At 38.2% G+C, this 20555-nt stretch overlaps 1 protein-coding gene across 1 annotated transcript; it reads left to right on the top strand.

The window, feature by feature from the left end:
• The first annotated feature begins 4976 nt into the window (after positions 1-4976).
• Positions 4977-19974, top strand: LOC139628774 (aminopeptidase N-like). Its single transcript, XM_071490820.1, has 21 exons — positions 4977-5318; positions 6706-7012; positions 7550-7692; positions 8014-8150; positions 8750-8876; positions 9952-10106; positions 10370-10483; positions 10603-10746; positions 11145-11210; positions 12013-12078; positions 12208-12380; positions 12607-12683; positions 13510-13643; positions 13782-13837; positions 14752-14899; positions 15030-15121; positions 16639-16746; positions 16880-17047; positions 17161-17301; positions 18767-18848; positions 19147-19974. The coding sequence occupies exons 1-21, from the start codon at positions 5018-5020 to the stop codon at positions 19297-19299; spliced, it is 2892 nt and encodes a 963-aa protein (XP_071346921.1). The 5' UTR covers positions 4977-5017; the 3' UTR covers positions 19300-19974.
• Positions 19975-20555: the final 581 nt, after the last annotated feature.

Genomic DNA, 20555 nt, shown 5'->3' with positions numbered 1-20555 from the left:
TAACGTTTCAGTGAAAAAAGATGACCAAAAAGTACAGCTTATATCAGAACACAAACACAACTGGCTCCTGGTAGATGCGACATAGGCGGTTGCTAAGGGCGCAGGACGACAGGGGGCGTTGTGGTAGCATGGTTACAGTGACAACATTATCAACAAAAGCAGCCTTTCAATTACAACATTAAACAAACGTCAGTCACAAGTTGACAACATGTGGAATAAATATTGCTGCCCCTCACTGCACTTGTACTGTGCAAGCTGAAAGTGGGGGTAATGGGCACTGTCTGATATCATGAAATAGTGAGATTGAAATTGTGCATTACTCAGCTCAGCCCAACACTGACTGTTAGCAAATGCTAGGTTGGATCAGAGGAGGGAGGCCTCATTATTATTAACTCAAATGATTTCATAATGTAAAGGTCCAAGCCTTCAGGTGCACAAGGTGGAAACTCAAGAGAGGAGGAGGAAAAGAAGCCCATTATAGTGGCATCTCGTAGTATATTAACACTAAAATGCCATTTTGTGTGTAGACATTCATTCGCACTAGCTAGCTAGCTAAGTAGCAATAAAGCTAATGCTAGATAATTATGATAGCTGCTAGACTCAGCCTACAGATTGAAGGATAGCAGTGATGGAAGAATTATTAAGACCATTTACTTAAGTAATTACACCAATACAGCAGTCTATAATACTTTAAAATACTTTTTACAAGTACATAAATTGTCAGATTTTGGACTTTTTCTCTAATCTCTGACTTATGGTGAGACATTGGATCATTTGAACAAAAGTGGAACCATGTGAGAAGTTTAGTGGGAAAATCAATATTTGGTGGAGCTGTTATTTGCTCATAGACATCTGGAATGTGATCCTGACTAATCCTATACCTCTTCTCTGTATTGGCATAAAAACTCAAGGTTAAAGTTAATTCAAAGTTAATTCTTGACTTTGGAGATAGTGAATTGACATAACAATCCCAACTCAAGGTCCACATACTGGATTTTTCAGGAGGTTTCAACTAAATCACACTGTCTTCATCAGAAGAGATCAACTCCATTTCTATGGCCCCTCCTGCTCATAAAGACCATGTCTTTATTTATGATATCTTCACTAGCTTTTTCATTAGCTTTATATCTCAAGGAGTTGCTCACTTGTCATGGAACAAATAAATAAACTCCATCCACTGAACAAAGAGAGCTCTAAAAATGGTAAGTCAATGGACCTTGAGTACATGGAATAACGCCAGCCTCATTCTTTACAATTGACCACCTACACTGCATTTGAACGTTGTTTCCAAACCTTGTGGTAACTAATAAAGCTTCAGCACAATCAGTGAACTCTCTTGTCTTTCCTTTGACCTCACAGTCAAACTCAAAGATACTTTTATCAGCATGTTAACACAAGGCCAGAGATAGTATGACAAAAGCAAGGGTGATAATTTTTATAGACTTAATGTTGTACAATCTCACTTACTGAATTCTATTATAAACTCCAACATATTATCAAATTCCCTTATCAATAACTTATAAAACTAGTAAAGCCCTTGGGACTGTTGGACATATTGTCCTTGGTAGACTATTTATAATGCAGTCTATGTCAAAGGAGAGTTTGAGTCATGTGAGTTAACCTTTAACAACAGGCCGTATCTGTAGTCTACCTGTTCATAGCTTTATAGCACATTTAGCATTTCCACATCTTTCTCTCAACTAAGGAAATGCTGGACATGTTAACAGGTATGTGTTAGTTATTGTCCCATAAGGCCAGAAAAGGACAGTGAACTTGACCCCAGTGTGTCCCTCGCTGCCATATATCATCTAAGACTTTGGGTTACTATGTTGTCAAGGTAAAGGAGGTAGAAAATCTTTTACTCTGGTTTCACATACCAGGATAAAATGAAGTCATGGAGTCTGTGACTTTTTGGAAATACTCCACAACAAATATGATAAAATGGTTTATCAGAACTTTGATTTGTCTGCAACTGAGAACAAAGAAATTCAGTTTTTATGGTGTACAGCATTAATAATCTTTATTCTGTTCACTATTATGTCATATTTTTGTCAGTATAAGTAAGTTAGGAGAGGCGACTGAAAAAAACATATCAGGAAGAAGTATTTTCTGTGACAATGTTATAAAACAAATGAATGTTCTGTATCATTTTGTAGTTCCACAGATTTATCACTGTTTTGCCACTTCATTTTATTGTGTATGAGTTGTCCCGCAATAGTTTCATTCACCACCACACTCAATGATAGAGCAGTTTTAGTTTGCATGTTTACCTTTGATATGGTGAATGTGTTGGCAAACAGTTGCCTCTTTATAAATCCAGCAGACACAGAGTAACATCAGCGGTCTTTGGAGCTATTTTTCAAGCCATTTTACAAGTCTACATTCACTTTTAGCTCTGGATTCATCTCCATTAATTCCTGAGATATCTTGCACTTCAGCAGCTGAATGCACCACTATGTTTAATAGCTAGTTGTTAACTGTGTCTGTTTGCTGTTTGGTGCTGAGAAAAACCGAAACAATGAGCTCAAACAGGCCTAAAAGGCGTAGTAGAACTGGGGGGAACAATTAGGTTGGGGGAAATTTTGCTGTGAGTCATCATAGTGAGAGACCCTTTTCACATCAAGTCACTTGGTTTGCTGCTGTCAACTAGCACAGCTTTAGTTACAGTTAATTTTGTCATTTTTTTCTGTGTGAATGCTCTAATGGTTCTAATACTAAAAACAGGACATGAGGATCAACATTGGTGAGTGGTGTTTGAACTTAGTAACACTAAATACAAGATGTTTATGGGTGTAAGGAGACATATTGATATCTGATAAAAAAAACAGGGCGAGCCATGGTCTGGACTTCCTGCCATTGTGCATTGTGAACAGTCTGTCCTCAATCTGCAGGTAGCTCTGTTTCCGGAGCAGTAGGATTGAGATCTACCACTACAATGCTCATTATTATTATTATTGTCACTGTTATTTATTATCATTATTGATAACACCATTTCCTATAGTACTGTATATATAGCTGTTCCTGGTCTCACTCTCTCTTTTTTCCTTTCTGTCCTCCCCCCACCCCCTATTTCTCATCCACCCTGAGCCCGGTTCTGCTGAAGGTTTCTTCCTGTTAAAATGGAGTTTTTCCTCCCACATGTCCCCAAGTGCTGCTCTTTGGGGGAACTGTTGTGTTTGTCTCTACAATAAAGTGAGGTCTCGACCTTCCACTGTAAAGCGCCTTGAGATAAAATATATTATGATTTTTGCACTATACAAATAAAATTGAATTGAACTGGTCTGAACAATGAAACATGTGTGGGTCAGTATGTAGGAGAAAATACACTGAAGTGATTGACTAACAATTAAAATGTGAGAGTGCCCCTTAAAATGTTTGAGTTAGGGCTGGGCGATAAAAATCAATTCTCGATTTTTTTCTGTGTTCTGGACAATTCACGATTTTTAATCAATTTTGTTCACCCTACGTGAACTCAAGAGAAAACATTGCTCCCATTCCACCGGATTCTTTTGTCTCAGGTGTCACAAAACCAAACCACGTCCATATGACTGAATTAATTTGATTTATCGCCCAGCCCTACTTTGAGTTAATCTGTTTATGTGAAAGTCAAAGAGTTTTAAATTGGGCCAACTCATCCAATCAAATGTGTCATCCACTGTATATCTCTGCCACAGTGCTAATGCCAGCTGTTGCAATGTAAGAACCAAATCCCGTCTTTAAAACGCAATATTGTTCCAACTGAGTGGAGCAGCAGAGGGTTAATTTGGAGACAGAGAGCTGCGGCAACTGGAAGAGATAAGGGGTGGAAATGAATTTGTCCTGTACCTTTTCTCTCTCCTTTAATGACTTTACAGCTGTGTGACCATAAAATGATGTTCATAAAATGGCAGGATTATGTTGAACTGCTCCTCTGTTAAAATATAACGACAGAATGAAACATGAGGTAACGCACTTGGAGATTACAGAGGATAAAAGGAACAACAACATTATTATCATTTGCTGAGTCAGAACTATAGATGGAAGAAATGCTGCACTTTAACATTTCAATGTTCACTTCTTCAGTTAATACAGATTCATGAAGACATTATTAAATATATTATATATAATATACTGTATATAATATATATTTAATACATTTTGCACAGAGGTAAAGTATGCAGATGTAACTTTTCAATTCAAAGAAAGAATCTGGCTCCTATCTTCCTTTTGGCCCAGTTTCAGGAGCCTTTTAATGTTTGATTATTACACATATTCTTGTGATCGTGTGTGGAGCTACCATTGTGTTCAGGGAATATAATGAGGTGTAGTTTACGTTTTATGATTAAAATAAGTACCTCCTCAACATTAGACAATCTTTGTTAGACGTCATGGTTACAATAATAACAATGGGGTTAACTTTGTCAGTCATAGTTGATAGAAACAACAACAAATTTGAAATTTATTTTGCTGGCTCCAGTCACGTATTCAGCAAACAAGCATGAGGCTGGTATCTGTGGTCTCATCTAACTCTCGGCAAGAAAGTCAATAAATCAATTTTCCAAAATGTCAAACTATTCCTTTGAAAGCTGTCATTCTGTGATGCCTGGGTGTGATTCCTTCTGTGAGAAAGGCTCACATTTCAAATATCTCAGTGATAAAATGCAGAAAGTCAGTAGTGTTTTGGATGAAATGAAAGAGCCTCCACATTCAGATAAATTGATAATCTTCTTGAAAAACTAATAATTCTAACAATTCTTCGTGACTAGCTTCTGAAAACCCTCTTGTCCCAGTTTACCTTATATTCTGGGCTTTTATTTTCAAAGAGTCAGAAGAACAGTAAAATCATAGTTAAAAGTCAGTCATTGTCAGTATGAAGCCAGTGTTGTCTTCACCAGGTGAGGTGGGTATTTACAATCTCACTGTTAATGTATCACCTGTTACAGGTGAATGGGAGGGGAGATGCTACCTAGGGCTACACATAAAAGTTCCCTCCACCCTTTGTCTGTCTCAGTGTGTGGCTTCAGTACAGGCAGAGAACATGGGGAAAGGTTTCTACATTAGTAAAGCTGTTGGAGTAGTGGTTATCATCTTGGGTGCAGGGGCCCTGGCGACTATCATAGCTCTGTCTGTTGTTTACTCACAGGAAAAAGCTAAAAATAATAATCAAGTTTCACCAACAAACGGAGGAACAACACCTAAACCTACTCTTACGACACCTGCCCCATCCAATGAACCCTGGGACAAGTATCGACTACCCAAGAGCCTGGTGCCAGACCACTATAATGTCACCCTGTGGCCGCGGCTGACTCCAGATTCGACTGGACTCTACATCTTTACTGGTGAGGCTTTATGAGTCTAACACTCATCTCTGATCCTTTGGAGCCAGGTGGTTTTCTTTCACACAAACTAGCTGCTTTCACTTGGGATCCAGAGTCTAAATCCATCCTCCTTGCTCAGCAAGAATTAAAACCTGCAAGAGTTCGGCAGCATTCTTTTGAGGGGAGAAGCGATGGAGATCAAGACTGATAGAAAGTTAATATGTTACAACTTTGATAAAGTATGATGTAAAAAGAAAAGACATGAAGAAACACCTACCTTTCAAGAAACCTTCGGCTTATTTTAGATCAGGTTATATCCTGACTCCTGACCTTGACTCAGTTATCACAGTTCTATGGTCTAATTTTAAGATTAGATGAAGATTAAAATTGTCCTTTATTTAGTCCAACACTGGAGAAATTTACACCATCACAGCAGCAAAGTGGACAGTCCAAGACAGAAAAACTGGATAAATAATAGATAATAATATAATATGTCCAATTCAATATTTACAAAGATTTACCAAATAGTAGAATAGAGCACCCCATAGCTTCTTAATTCATTTGCACATACATTTTGTAACCCACACCTTATCCACTGATACAGGTTTGTGAGTCATCTTCTCAGTTGAGAGAAGTTTTGTAAAGTCTATTAAATTCTATAATGTACTGTATAACTTCTCACTAACTAAATATGCTGTTACACACTATTACCTCAACTCAACTCAAAGTCCTTACTCACTCGTTCTTGAGCATTTCCGCAAAATATTTTGTGGTGATTTGAGCAGAGAAAATACTTACCTGAAGTCCTAATTTGGTGTATTTTTCATAGATATACTTGTATTGCTGTCCTGTAAAAAACATCAAGTTGTCATGAATTAACAAAAACACCTGTGTTTTTTTTTTTTAACTTTTTGACAGCGTTTTTCAGATAATAAGGTTTTTAAATGGTTAATATAGCTTATGAAGTCTCACAACCCATAAAGGAAACCTTAACTGTTTTTCCACAAAACTAAAAATTCGAAACGACCAAAGATGGAGATGGAGGACGTTTCTGTTAGCTTCTGATATGATACTTTACAGTCGATGTCCCAAGGTTCCCAAGCTGGAGGTCATATATTTTTACAGCACAAAGCTGGAGGTCGTATATTTTTATTGCACAAAGCTGGAGGTATTTTTTTTTCTGCAAAAAATACTATTTACTGAATAAGTTTACATCCTCGGGACTTAAAGTTTTGTGAGAGGACATTGCTTTGTTTTAATAGGTCACAAGTCTTAAAGGCTTGGAACCACTCATCAATGAGACTCACACAGGTACTGCAGTCAGTTTGAGCAGATGGGTTGGGGTTGGGTTGAGCTTAGGTTTGTTACTGCTGCTCATGAAAATCTTAATTATTTCACATTGTTTCAGGTGAGTCTACTGTGGAGTTTGAGGTTGCTGAGGATACTGACCTGATTCTTATCCACTCCAATAAGCTGAACTACACCAAGCTTGAGAATGACCACTTGGCGAGGCTCACCTCAGTCAGTGGTCGAGCTGAAGCTCCCACAATCAAGTCTTCCTGGCTCCAGCCGACGACTCAGTACCTGGTGCTACAGTTGAATGGTAAACTTAAAAAGAGCCAGAGGTACCACCTTTACACTGATTTTAAGGGCGAGCTGGCTGATGACCTGGGAGGCTTCTACAGAAGTGAATACATGGAGGACGGAGTGAAAAAGTATGTGCATTTGGTGTTTGATAATACATCTTTAAACATAACTAGAGCAAAAATGAGTCCTGAAGGTTTTGAAACATGCAGTGGCAATAAGAAATACTCCAAGTATGTATCTAGATAGTATCTACAGTAATGTATCTAGCATCAGGCTACATCTAACTTAATCGGTGTAGTCTTTGTGCTAGCTTAAGCCTAGCTTAAGAAACAACAACTCCAAAACTCTTTTATTCACATCCTTGTTAGATGGCTAGTTTTTTTTGTTCAGGTGCATCGTAGCCTCTTTTAGAGACACCACCTGCAGCCACTCTGCTGTGGTGGAGAAATGGCTTCAGTGGTTAGCTTTAACTGGTCCTACAACAGCAGTTCTGCTTAATATTTTGATTTCTAAATGTGTATCTTGTAAAACAAGACAGGGTAGTTTACCCACAATTCCAGTCTTTGTGCTGATCTAGGCTAAAAAAAAAAAACTGGGCCGATCTTTTTGCTTGACACAGAATAAATTGATATGAATTTAAGCTTCATTCGCCTGTTTCCTATCAGGGTTGTTGCTACTACTCAGATGCAGCCAACAGATGCCAGGAAGGCTTTCCCCTGCTTTGACGAGCCAGCTATGAAAGCAATTTTCCATATCACTCTGCTCCATGACCCTGGCACTGTAGCCCTGTCCAATGGTGAAGAAAAAGGTTAGTTGCACTACAATGATTATTGGAAAAGATTATTTCCACAGTCTTAGACAAATCAAGAGAACATATGAAGAAGACAATGACTGAGTTCCCTTTACAAGCGGGTAGAACTGAAGGGTGAATTAAGACCGTGGACAGCAGGATGTGATAAAGCGAAATGTTGGAAGATAGTTGATCTAGAAAGTGTTAAAGGGTTGAAAACCTTTCAAAGCTTAAAATTAAAATTGAAACTAGCTAAATGTTGTTACCCTTGACAGCAATAGAAATAATAAAAATCAGATCAAATAAAAAAAAAATTGTTGTAACTTTTCTCTTTTACAGAATCAACCAGCATCACCATTAACAGCCATAAATTGCAGAAGACAGTTTTTCAGCCAACTGCGAAAATGTCCACCTACCTGCTGGCATTTATTGTCAGCGACTTTTCCTTCATCCATAACACCATCGATGGCGTTTTGGTAATTGACCTCCTCTTTTACAAATGCAGTTTGTATTTACAGGGAACTTGGCGGAAAGGTGTCTTTTTTATTCTACAGTTAGGGGACATTATAATCATAAACATTTTCAACTCCTACAGATGGTATAGACAGGTGTTGTTCACCTTTGTGCTATGACGAACTGTCAGTTTCCATCACTGACATCACAGCTAAAAAGAAAAAATGTTGTGTTTAGCTTGTTATTGATTTAGCATGGTGTAGCACGCTGACAGACCCAGTCTTGTGCTAAGCAGTAGGAGCTTTGTTAATAGCGACTACAACATGCACATGTTCACATTAGCATCAGCAGGTCTGATAAACTGACCTGTTTACGAGATACATAACTGAGCCCCAAAAGTCAAAAACCTGTTTGCTGACACTTCTGTTTTTTGAGACAATGGCTTAAAGACAAGACAGTTAAATGTGTCACAATAAGATCACATTAGAAACATACACAAACTATTATGTGATCAGAATAATTTTAGAGATGCTTTAAATCCAATAAAATACTACCTTTTTTGAAGCAAACAGAAATGTGCATAATTAGGATGTGTTTTCTTGTGTGTATTGTGTGAGTTTAGATCCGTATCTTTGCCCGGGGACCAGCCATAGCTGCTGGACAGGGAGAGTATGCCCTGAACAAAACCGGACCCATCCTCAAGTTCTTTGAGGAATATTACAACTCCAGCTACCCTCTGCCCAAGTCTGGTAAGTCTGCCACACATGATGATCTGGATATGAATAAGTCCAGTTTAAAAACATAGAACTATGGTGCTACAGACCTCTGCTAATTCCCTGAAACTAGATCCCGATTTGAATCTCTTAGATTTCTAATAGATTCAGTTAGCTACACCCCGGGGGCTAAGTTTATAAGCATTTGACATGACACATGTAAATTTTAAGTTCAAGTTTTTAAGCTTTAGGATGCTGCCATTAATTGTTTTGATATACTTGTTTTTATGCTTGAGCCTGTATTTCCTGAATCTCTACAACAGAGGTAGAGAGTGAACATTAGCCCATAGCCCACAGTAAGAATGGCCACAGGTTAGCATAAGAATAAGACAGAGGTTGAAAAAAATTATCTACACATTGAACTACCATTAATCACTTTCTGCACATGTACAAGAAGCCAGATGTGCTTGATTTTCTGAGGCAATATTTTATTTTAATATCCTCCTTTCCTAATGTATCTTTGTTAAATGGATGGTATCAGATTTGTTGCCTGAATATTTTTCTGCTCCATGTGTATTAAATGTGTGCAGCACACCTACCTAGGTATACATCAGTATAACATGTAATCCTCTGACTTAACTGCTCCGCTCCCCTCAGTGGTCGGCATTATCGCAGTCATCTTTATTGCCTTCATTGTTTAGACTGAGTCATTGTCAGCCACCTCGAGAGAACAGCTGTGTCAGGCATTCTGAGAACAAGACTTACCTGCTAATCACAGGGAAGCTTGTATCTTTCTGTTTTGAATTTTTACGACAGGGCTTTGGCAACAGGATCTGAGAAGATCACATACAAAGAGATAAAACTCATGACTTGATTGTTTTAAAGTCTTTCATGATATTATTATTCATCTTCATTCAGTATTTGTTGGCCAGTACACTCCCTGATTTCATTCCCTTTTTTTTTTTTTACAGCACCATGAAAACCTTTATTCTTGGCAATATTCTCTCAATATCACTTTGCAACTCTGTCAGAACTTAGGTTTCGTCAACTTACAGCCATGTTAAGAAACTGCACTTGTAATCAACCACAAATGATCTCTTTCCCAATGCAGATCAGATTGCTCTGCCAGACTTTAATGCTGGAGCCATGGAGAACTGGGGCCTGATCACATACAGAGAGACAGCACTGCTCTATGATAAAGCGTTCTCCTCCAACTCCAACAAAGAGAGGATTGCTACCATCATTGCTCATGAGCTGGCTCACATGGTTAGGTTTTAACACTGCAGACTCAGTATGGTGATAGCTTTTATCGCTATCGAAGAATCATTAAAAACAGAAGATAATTTTTCTTTAAATTTGTAATAATTCTGTGTGACTATGAAAGTCAAAAAGCATTCAAGTCAAGTTCTGGAGTTTTTTGGATGTTAAATCTCAAATAGGTCACCTCTCATAACAGTCGAGTCAAAACCATGCCTTCATGCATCTTATTTATTAAAATCTTTTACCTTTTCTCTGTGCTGTCTTTTTAGTGGTTTGGTAATCTGGTGACCCTGAGGTGGTGGAATGACCTATGGCTGAATGAAGGCTTTGCCTCTTACGTTGAGTACCTGGGAGCACATGAGGCTGAGCCCAACTGGAATGTGGTAAGGAATGATTTCCCTCCTGCCTCTTGGCCTAAATAATCTAAACAGTCTGATGCAGGACGATGGTGACGACGAGCGGCGGAGTTTTGAGCGTGTTGTCTGATTTGTCTTCCGAACAGAAAGACCTTATCGTGCTCGGCGATGTCCACAGGGTGTTTGCGGTCGATGCCCTGGCCTCCTCTCATCCTCTGTCATCTAAAGAAGAAGACATCCAGAAACCAGCACAGATCAGCGAGCTGTTTGATGCCATCTCATACAGCAAGGTAACCTCACTGTCTCACACACATACAGTCATGTTTCATCACTTCAGAAGACATTGCATTGACTCACATCAATGTCCTGGAGACTTGCTCCAACCTTTACCTTTACCTTAAACCAAGTTTTCACCCTAAACTTTAATAATTTATATTATTGAGACTAGCTCACCAGATGAAAATCCAGTCCGCAGTGTGACGGTGTAAACAGATTCATGTCCCCACAAGATGAGTTATTCAACAGGCACACACCTAGGCCTGAGCAGCAGAAAGATCGATGGTTTCAACTTCTGTCCCATAGAAATGTGTTTGCTTTCTCTTTCAAATATTCAGTCGATTTGTCTCTGAAACACAGATCCCTCAGCTGATCCTGGTAAAACATTTAAAATGTGTCTGTTCATCCTCAGGGGGCATCTGTTCTGAGGATGCTGTCGGATTTCCTGACTGAAGAAGTCTTCAGGATGGGACTCAGGGTAAGGACATTTACCAGGATATTTACCTGGAAAAATGGCCACATGCTACTGCAAAGCTTACTCCCTTTTTAAAGTTATTTTTCAGCATTTATTGTGATGGAGATAATGAAAGAGTGACAGGAAAGTTGAGATAGAGAGAGAGAGGAGATGACCTGTAGCAAAGGGCCCAGGCTGGACTGCAACCTGGGCCGCTGTGATAAGGACTGAGGCGAGGTGGTATGGTACCTCCTGTGTGTAGTCCCTTTTTCATCTGACACATGCACAATGGATCCGTGTTTAGATGCACAAATTTACTCTCTGTCAGTCACACTGCAGACTGCATCTGCTAACTCAAAAAAAATATACAAAGGTGAGTTATGAAGGAATTTCAATTGCCACTGCAGTCAGATGCTCTGACCTTGTCTTTTTACCTCAAGGAAGTGCTAAGCTCAGGACAGCAGAGAGTAGGGGGGGTGAGGGGAGTAGGAAATTTAGGCTCAGAGCCAAGTGGTAGGTGCTGGGATGGAGCAGAGGGTTTTGAATTGCAGTATGAAAAGTATGGCTTTCAGGTGAGTAGCGTGGCAGTAAAAGAGTGAGCAGAGCACTAACAGCTTAAGACTACTGCACCAAGTACATATTGGATGTACTGTATACTGTGTGTTGCAGAGATAGAGTAAGCCATATCAGTGTGGGGTGGACTGCCTAACTTGCAGACCTCGCTTCATTTACCTCATTTACTTTTCAGAGTTTTTTTTTTTTTTTGCTGTGGTTCAGCAGAAACACTAAGTAACATCTCTTTGTCTTCTCTGCCCTCCTGCTGCAGACCTACCTGGATGAATTTAAGTACGGGAACGCAGTCTACACCGACCTGTGGAAGCATCTGCAAATGGCACGTTCTCTTCTACAGAAGCTTTACATTCACACCTTCAGCTAATGTTTCACTCAGTAGGATAAAAAAGATATCCAGTGCACTCCAACATCCAGTGAGCTGTTACATAACCTTTGTCTGCTTCCACAGGCTGTTGATGCTAATGGCACTTACCTGCCTAACACTGTCCAAAACATCATGAACACCTGGGTGCTGCAGATGGGCTTCCCCGTGGTCACCATAAATACCACCACTGGGCTCCTATCCCAGAAACACTTCCTCCTGGATCCAGACTCTGAAGTCACAACTCCATCTCCCTACAAGTGTGTACACTGGCTTTCTTTCATTCTTCCCTCCCACTAGACCAACTAAGTCCTTTTTTGTTTCTGCTACCTCGCTAATATTACTGCTCTTACAGTACTATCTACACTGCTACTAAAAATTCTAGTATTATCACTAAATTACTAATAAGACCAATTTTTTTCTACTCATTAATATGCAATCCTTTTTCATTTTAATAACATAATATTTCACTTGCTTATACTACAGCTACGAATGGATTGTTCCAATCAAGTGGATGAAGACTGGATTAGTCCAGAACCCAGTATGGCTGACTGTTACATCAGGTATGATACACAGACACAAACAAAAAACATGATTTTGTGCTGACTTCTGTTTCTGGCAGTTTACTGAGCAGACTGTTTTGGCAATAGATGCAAAGTCGCTGCAGGCCTTTGCTTATGATTGCTGGAGTAAAAAGGACTTGAGGAAAAAGCTTTTCAGGATTTCCCTCATCAGCAATCAATTATAAGTCAAAATAAAGCAATAGAGCAGGAGAAACATGAAACTGAGCAGCAGACAGAGAACAGTGTTGAAAATACAACATACATAACTATATAACATGTAAGAATAACAAACCTTTAAAGGACCTCCTCTGGTGAAAGTCAAGTGTTTAACCTTGTTAAAATGTCCATATGTTGTTTTTTATATAACACAAGACATTTCACAAGAGAAATAATCTGCCAACACCATGACTGAGTATTTCCACCTTGGAACTGCAGTGAAACAATAATAGTCTCATAAAAGTAATAAAAAATGTCACTACAACTATTTTATGATCTGCTGCCTAAGGTGATGGTTTGGTAAGCCCTCATCAGGTAAGCTTTAACCAATGTTAACTGTTGGTTCAAAGATGGGAAAAGAGCATTGGTCTCCTGTTTCAACGTCCCATGCTTTGTACACCCAGCCACCCACTCCAGAGCAAAGTGGATTTTCGCTATGAAACTTTACTTGGACTTTTTATGCAACTAATCCAACTTTAAACTTTGCTCAGGTTTAATGAGGAAGCAGAAAACCATCCCAAGAAGACAAATAATGAACAACACTGACACTGAGACAGAATAAAATGAATTCAGTAACTTATATTTTCTCCAACCCCCCTGTCGTCTGTAGACACACAGCCTGCTATGAAGACGTCAGAGAATGAATGGGTGCTGGCCAACCTCGATGTTGTGGGTTACTACAGAGTCAACTACGACCAAGGCAACTGGGACAGACTGCTACATACTCTGAGCACTGATCATAAAGTAAGACACAGCTGCCTGATGCATGTTGATATTACCTGAAAGTTTTTGGGTAACATAGAGTGCCTTTCTATGAACATGTGTCTTCTGATCTGAGTTGTTTCAGTGGTAGTGACAGAGACCTTTCTCTTGTTTTTCAAGCTTATTCAGGTGATCAACAGAGCTCAGTTGGTGGATGATGCCTTCAACCTGGCCAGGTGAGTCTGGCTAATATAATATTGAATATAGGTGATGATAGTAATGAAGAGAAGGATCATCTGGATTACAGAGATGTAAAAAGCAATGACTTTTTCTTTGTAAAGCTACAAGACTTATTAAAGATGGTTCCCATACAAAAGATGACATATATGTCCTTATATATATATAAGAGTGATGTTGCCATATACAGTATGTCACCTATCGGGGGTATATGATTATTACATATATACATCCTCTGTATATATGAAAATAGAGGTGTATAATGTATATGAAATATCCATAGTAAAATGTGTACATATACATATACATACATATGATGACTTTGTATGTAGTATAACATGTTTCAAACATTTCTGTTAACAATATATATTTGACTTATATATGCAGGTTTATGTATTAACATAACATACATATAAAAGTTCTATATATATGTTTATATATGTTTTAAAAAAATAATAAAAAATATATTTTATTAATTTTAGAAATGTCAGTTTTCCCATTCTGGCAAAGTGGTCTCAAACTTTTGGACCATACTGTTTATAATATCAATATATTGAGAGGCTTTGGGATGGATATATTTACACAACATATGTATACAGTATAAGCATACATACATAACAATGTATATTTGTATGGGCTAGACATATATATGTCAATTTTTGAAATTGTTCCAATTTCTTATAGGTTTTATATATAATTCTTACATAATGTTATCACAGCAGTGCTAGCATGACACAGATCCTGTCAGGTATTTGGACTCTTTTGTTTCATTAAATTTACAAAGGTATATAACTATTTTGGCAGTGTATTGAAGGGTAAAACTGAGAATACAGTTATCAATAAATGATTGCTCAAAGAAATGCAGAACCCACTCAGATATCCCATTCATTTTCACAATCTGGTCACCCCACAGAGCAAAGATCATCCCTACAGTGCTGGCCCTCAGTACCACAAAGTACCTGAACAAGGAGAGAGAATATATGCCCTGGGAGTCAGCCATGGACAACCTGGACTTCTTCTACCTCATGTTCGACCGCACCGAGGTTTACGGTCCCATGCAGGTGTGCTTCCTCTTCAGCCAAACATAACAGCACAAAAATCTAAAGAGCCAAAATACAAATGAATTACTTCAATGACCCCAGTCTTAATGGAAATGTCACATTTCATTAACTCTGTCCTCCTTGTTTTTAGGATTATCTGAGGACACAGGTCACCCCTCTGTTTAACTACTACAAGACGCTGACTGCCAACTGGAGCAAAGTACCTGATGGACACATGGACCAGTGAGTAAAGAGAAATATGTGGGCATCTACTGCTCTGGAGCTCATACTTTTTGGGCAATGACAAAATAAGAGAGTTAAACAATGACAAACAGTGTTACACTTTATATACAGTTTTTCTGTCTTCACAATGGGCTATGTCTCAACATGTGTTCAAATGCAAAGTCCAACAGCAGTATGGGTAAACTTTATGTGAGACAAATGTCAGTATATTATTAATCACTCGAGGAGAACCTGCATAAAACATGAACTATGTTATGATTAATCGATCGATAATAATTGATCACCAGAGCATTTTATTATTAAGATGATCTTCAACCCATTATAAATCAACTGAGAGCCAACCCTTCAGACCGTCTTAATGAGATGATCTTTGCATTTGGTTTCTTTTGGGGAAAAGGGTCCTTGTCCCATTGTGTAAGGAAATGTACTCAGTGTTGTTAATTACATGAAAGAGGTACAGTGCTGAACAGTGAAAGCAATTTGCTAGTAATCCCTCATTTTAAAGATTATATTAAAGGAGCTAAGTTTTGCTATTGCTACATAGACAACATTAGTATTAACAGCTGTTTACTTACCAGTCTAGAAGAAACGTTGTAAGTTAAGCATCAAACTTCATTCCTTTACTTCATTCACTTTACTTCTATTTCTATTGCTTCTTTTCTTCTACTGAAGCTAGCACGCTAACCACTTTCCAATAGCGACTCACTGTAGCCTCCAGACCGTCCTGAAGACATAGCGCTGCTCAGAGGACGTATTATAACCTCTTGTATTGTAAATGCAATGATAGCCAAAGCTCATGACAAGTGACCATAACTACCTACTACTCCCAGCAAGAAACCATGTCCACAGCGGCAGATAAAACTTACAAATACAACTTTAAATGTTTCATCAGTGTTGGCAATTTTCATAATTAAGCAAACTATTGCAATAACGTACCAAATCATTTTCTTAGAGTGTAAAATAAAGGCTTTTGAGATATTGTCAAAAATATGTTTTGGTTGAAGACTGTCCACTTGTCCCTGCTACATCAAAATGACTTTAATAACATTGTTCAAGACCAGTTTGGCCAACAACCATGTTCTAGCTGTAAACAAACTTGCTAACTAGCAGATGCTAGCATTACCAAGCATTGTTTGCTTTTAGCAGTCAGTGTTGACAAAGCCTATCTAGAAAAGCCATTACCAGCCTTATTGAGGCGATTGCTGTAAAGTACAGAATCTAGTTCACTACCGTTATCTATGGTGCTTTTTACCAGCTTACAATACAAAAACTGCATTGTTGCTGGGAAATGTAACACTAACTGTGACAAGACCAAACCAAAGGTCAGATTATAAAACCATATTTAAGACAAAGCTTACTTCTTAGCCTCTAATAATAAAGACCTGCCAATTGTTGATGCGGCCTTCTCCTTATAGAGCACTGCACACGCACCCCTGTTTTACTTATTCCTCCTTCTTTCCGCCCATACTCTTCACACTTTCATCCTGGGCTCCTGTTAATACTTCTCCTTCCTCCAGGTACAATCAGGTGAATGCTCTCAGCCTGGCCTGCAGGACAGGCCTTGAGGAATGCCAAACTCTGACCAAGATGTGGTTCAGGCAATGGATGGACACAAATGTCAACAGGTAAGTGTATACGTCATTCCAATGTGGAGCTTTTTTTCTATCCTCCATTTTAATTACTCTCTACTGTACTTGAAGTGCAACCATCTGCATTAATTATGGTGTACTGAACGTGAACGATGTCATGTTTCCTCAGCATCCACCCCAACCTACGGTCCACTGTGTACTGTAATGCCATTGCAGCAGGAGGTGCTGCAGAGTGGGAGTTTGCTTTGTCACAGTTTCAGAATGCCACCATTGCTAGTGAAGCTGAAAAACTCCGCTCTGCCCTGGCCTGCACGAAGCAACCCTGGCTGCTCAACAGGTCTGCTCACAGACAGCCTTGTACATGCATTTAAACTGTATACTACAGTGTATAACTGACAATTACTGACCAGTATACACACTCTGCCTGCTATCCTGCCATCACCCTCGCAGGTACCTGGAGTACACTCTGGATCCAAACATAATCCGCAAACAGGATGCCACCTCCACCATTGTCTACATTGCTAGCAATGTGGTTGGTCAGTCTCTGGCCTGGGACTTTGTCAGAGCTCGATGGCCGTACATTTTCAATCAGTGAGTACATCGCAATACTTTTTAGTTGCTAATATCAACACATTGTATTGAAACATGAGGGAAGTGACCAGATTTGTTATCTGCAACAAAATGAACCAAGTGTGTCCACAACATGACAATTTAAAAGGTGCTGAAATGGACGTCACAGTTCTGGGTAAAAGGCTGGTATGAATGCAGATAAATGGTGTGTTAGATAACACATCTCTGAACTGAAGCAGAGTTACATATTAAAAGGTCCATGTCACATAATCATATGATAGAAGATAAACAGTTTTACTGTCAAGTTTATCATCAGTGACAGCTTTTATTGACCCAGTGTGCACATTGTAATTCAAACTGTATCAGATAAGATTTGGTCTTGACTCCTCATAAACGACAGCATAAACATGACACTAAACACTGACGTTTATCTCCAATAAAATATAGATAAAGTTCCATTATTCATATATCTTAATCTAGATGTGATAATTTAGTAATCCTAGCTAAGAAATACTGTACACAGGTAGACTAAATATGTCTCATGAATAGCAGCTGTATAATAATGACATAGTTAAAAAAAACAAAAACACAGTTTCAAGCCAGAGCTGTTGGTTATTAGAGTTTGATAATGAACTATATTTGAGACTATAGAGTATTTTTGACTCTCCAGCACGGGCACAGTGCTAAAACAAAGTGTGGAGGAGGTCTGGTTACACAAGACCACAGTTTGACTAATGTTACTGTACTGAGGGGGTCTGGCAGCGGGTTGTAAACAGATGATAGGAGTGGGACAGGTAATGTTAGACTGGAGATAATGCACATAAAGAACGGAGGTTTTGTTTTGTGCTGGAAGCCGGTCGTTTGTTGATGTTAGCGGACTCCATTTCTAAGATAACTATAGCTAGCATTGCACACTGTTGGTGCTGTAGATGAGTGGACGCAAGACTCTAGGGAGTGAGCATAAATTTCATGTCCCGAGTCCTTTACATAGAAATGAGGTCCACAGGCTGTTGTAGGCAACTGAGAACGTCAGGGAAGGTCTCATTTCTTAAGTTACATTAGAATCTGTTCACACATTGGGAATACAAAAAAGTGATTATTACATATATATAAAAAGTGATTATCACATAAGTGATTATTACATAATAAAAAAGTGATGATTACTTTTATATATTCATATCATATTCTTACATATAGTTTGCATTTGTAACAGATACACCTGCACACTTGATTAAACTCAAATCAAGTAAAACTTGAAATATGATGAAGCTAAATATGTTATTTTGCATTTACTATAAATGTAAAAACATACATTTAGGCCTGTAATGTCATTCCTATCACTGTGATTCACTGTGTCTTGTAGAAATGTAATCTGACAATTTAATTCTCTAAGTTTATTATTAAGTGAATCAACAGTGCACTTGCCTAATTTGCATACAGATGGCCCTGATAATCCATTATGTCTTGGTTTTGTTTTCACCCACAGGTATGGTGGTGGATCGTTCTCCTTCTCCAACCTCATCAATGGAGTCACCAAGCGCTTTTCCACTGATTTTGAGCTTCAGCAGGTTAGAAATTCTGCACATCTGTCCACAGTGTTTTCAAAGTTTTTATTTTATAACAGTTTTACATTAAATTATATATTTAAAATGATACATTTCATATTTTAAAGCCACGTTTTAAGTTGTTCTGTAGTCTCAAAGCACAGATTACTTTAGATCCAATGTAATGTCTGAAGTTAAGCTCACTTTAGTGGATTGTTATTTTTAATGGTCAATTAATGGAATCGGTTTTAAGCCAATGGAAGCCAAGTAAGTGACCATTTGCTAAAGAGTGACTCATGTTGTGTTTTGTTTGCTGTGACAGCTGAAGCAGTTCAAAGCCGATAACGCTGAGGTGGGTTTCGGCTCCGGTACCCTGGCAGTGGATCAGTCCATTGAGAGAACCATCGCCAACATTAAATGGATTTCAGAGAACAAGAAGAATGTTCTAGACTGGTTCAACGCTGAAAAGCCCTGATGAGGCTTTGTACGAGCCCTTTGTTTACTACTGTAATTTTAAAACCTTCTGGTTTGGAGGAAGAGGAGATTTCACACAGCTTTGTTTGCTGAGCCTCTGGTTTGGTCAAGTTAAGGAAAGAAAAGAGAATTATAATCTATTTCATATAATTGAAACTAGAACTATAATTACAGTGTATTAAGTTTTGATACCTAAAGTTGGACTGTTGTTGTTGTTGTTTGTTTTATAGTTTTTTAAATCACACTTTTAGATATATAATTTACTTATATCCCTGAAATGACAGAAGTAGAGTTCTGGGATTATGAAAAAAGAGTTTTATTATTTTGAGGATGTTTTCAAAACATTCTCACATTTGGGGTTTTTTTTTTTTTTTTTTGGTAACATGTCACAACACTAAGAGTTTGCTTGTAATGTTGGGATAATTATTACCTCATCTTGTAAACACAAAATGATAATTATCTTTTATATCAATGTCAGCACATAACAAGTATCAGCTTCTGTTTATATCATCTAAATTAACTGCCTTTTTTAAACTGTATTTTCTCTGTATTTAATATTGATTCCTTAAAGTGACAGCACCATTTTTTTTCTTTTTACACTTCCCCCCTAATTTATGAATGACTCAATGTTTAAGACATTGCTTGTCCAATAAAAATAATTTATGGTAAAACTGGATGATTATTGGAGACATTCCTTTATTGATTATTTTTTCTGATCATGACAGGTGGCATGATCCCTTCATGAGCATGAAGGGAATCTTAACCCTCCTAATGTGTTAGAAAAGGTTGTACACCTTTTGTGTTACGGTTTTGTCTTTTTCATTACTTAATATACATCTATATATATATATATATATATATATATATATATATATATATATATATGTATATATATACCTCAATATATTTTCATTTTCCATGCTGTTCCTCCATCACAAGCTAACCAGATTTTGATGCCATATTTTCCAAACTTATTTGGAATGTATAATTTAAATGGACAGTGACCTCTGACCCTAAGGACCAACTGTTCATCTACTGTGACCTCAGGTCCTGGATTATAGACCAGTGCCAAGTGTTTCGTCCATTTCTCTCAAACATCTCTTCATCTCTTCATCAAGTTTGTCCTCCTGATTATATTTTGTGATTGTCTCTACCCTGCCTTTCATAGGGGATTGAAGACCATGATATTTTGCTCATCCTTCTATGAGCTTCTGAATCATTATGATCCTCTTCCTCATCTGAGCTAAATCACAGTCA

Source organism: Trachinotus anak, unplaced genomic scaffold (genome assembly GCF_046630095.1).
Source record: "Trachinotus anak isolate AG129_WGS33_773 ecotype Australia unplaced genomic scaffold, CSIRO_AGI_Tana_v1 ptg000002l, whole genome shotgun sequence".
Taxonomy (NCBI): Eukaryota; Metazoa; Chordata; class Actinopteri; order Carangiformes; family Carangidae; genus Trachinotus; species Trachinotus anak.
The sequence above is the reverse complement of the archived record's forward strand: the minus strand, read 5'-3'. Positions and strand labels throughout refer to the sequence as shown.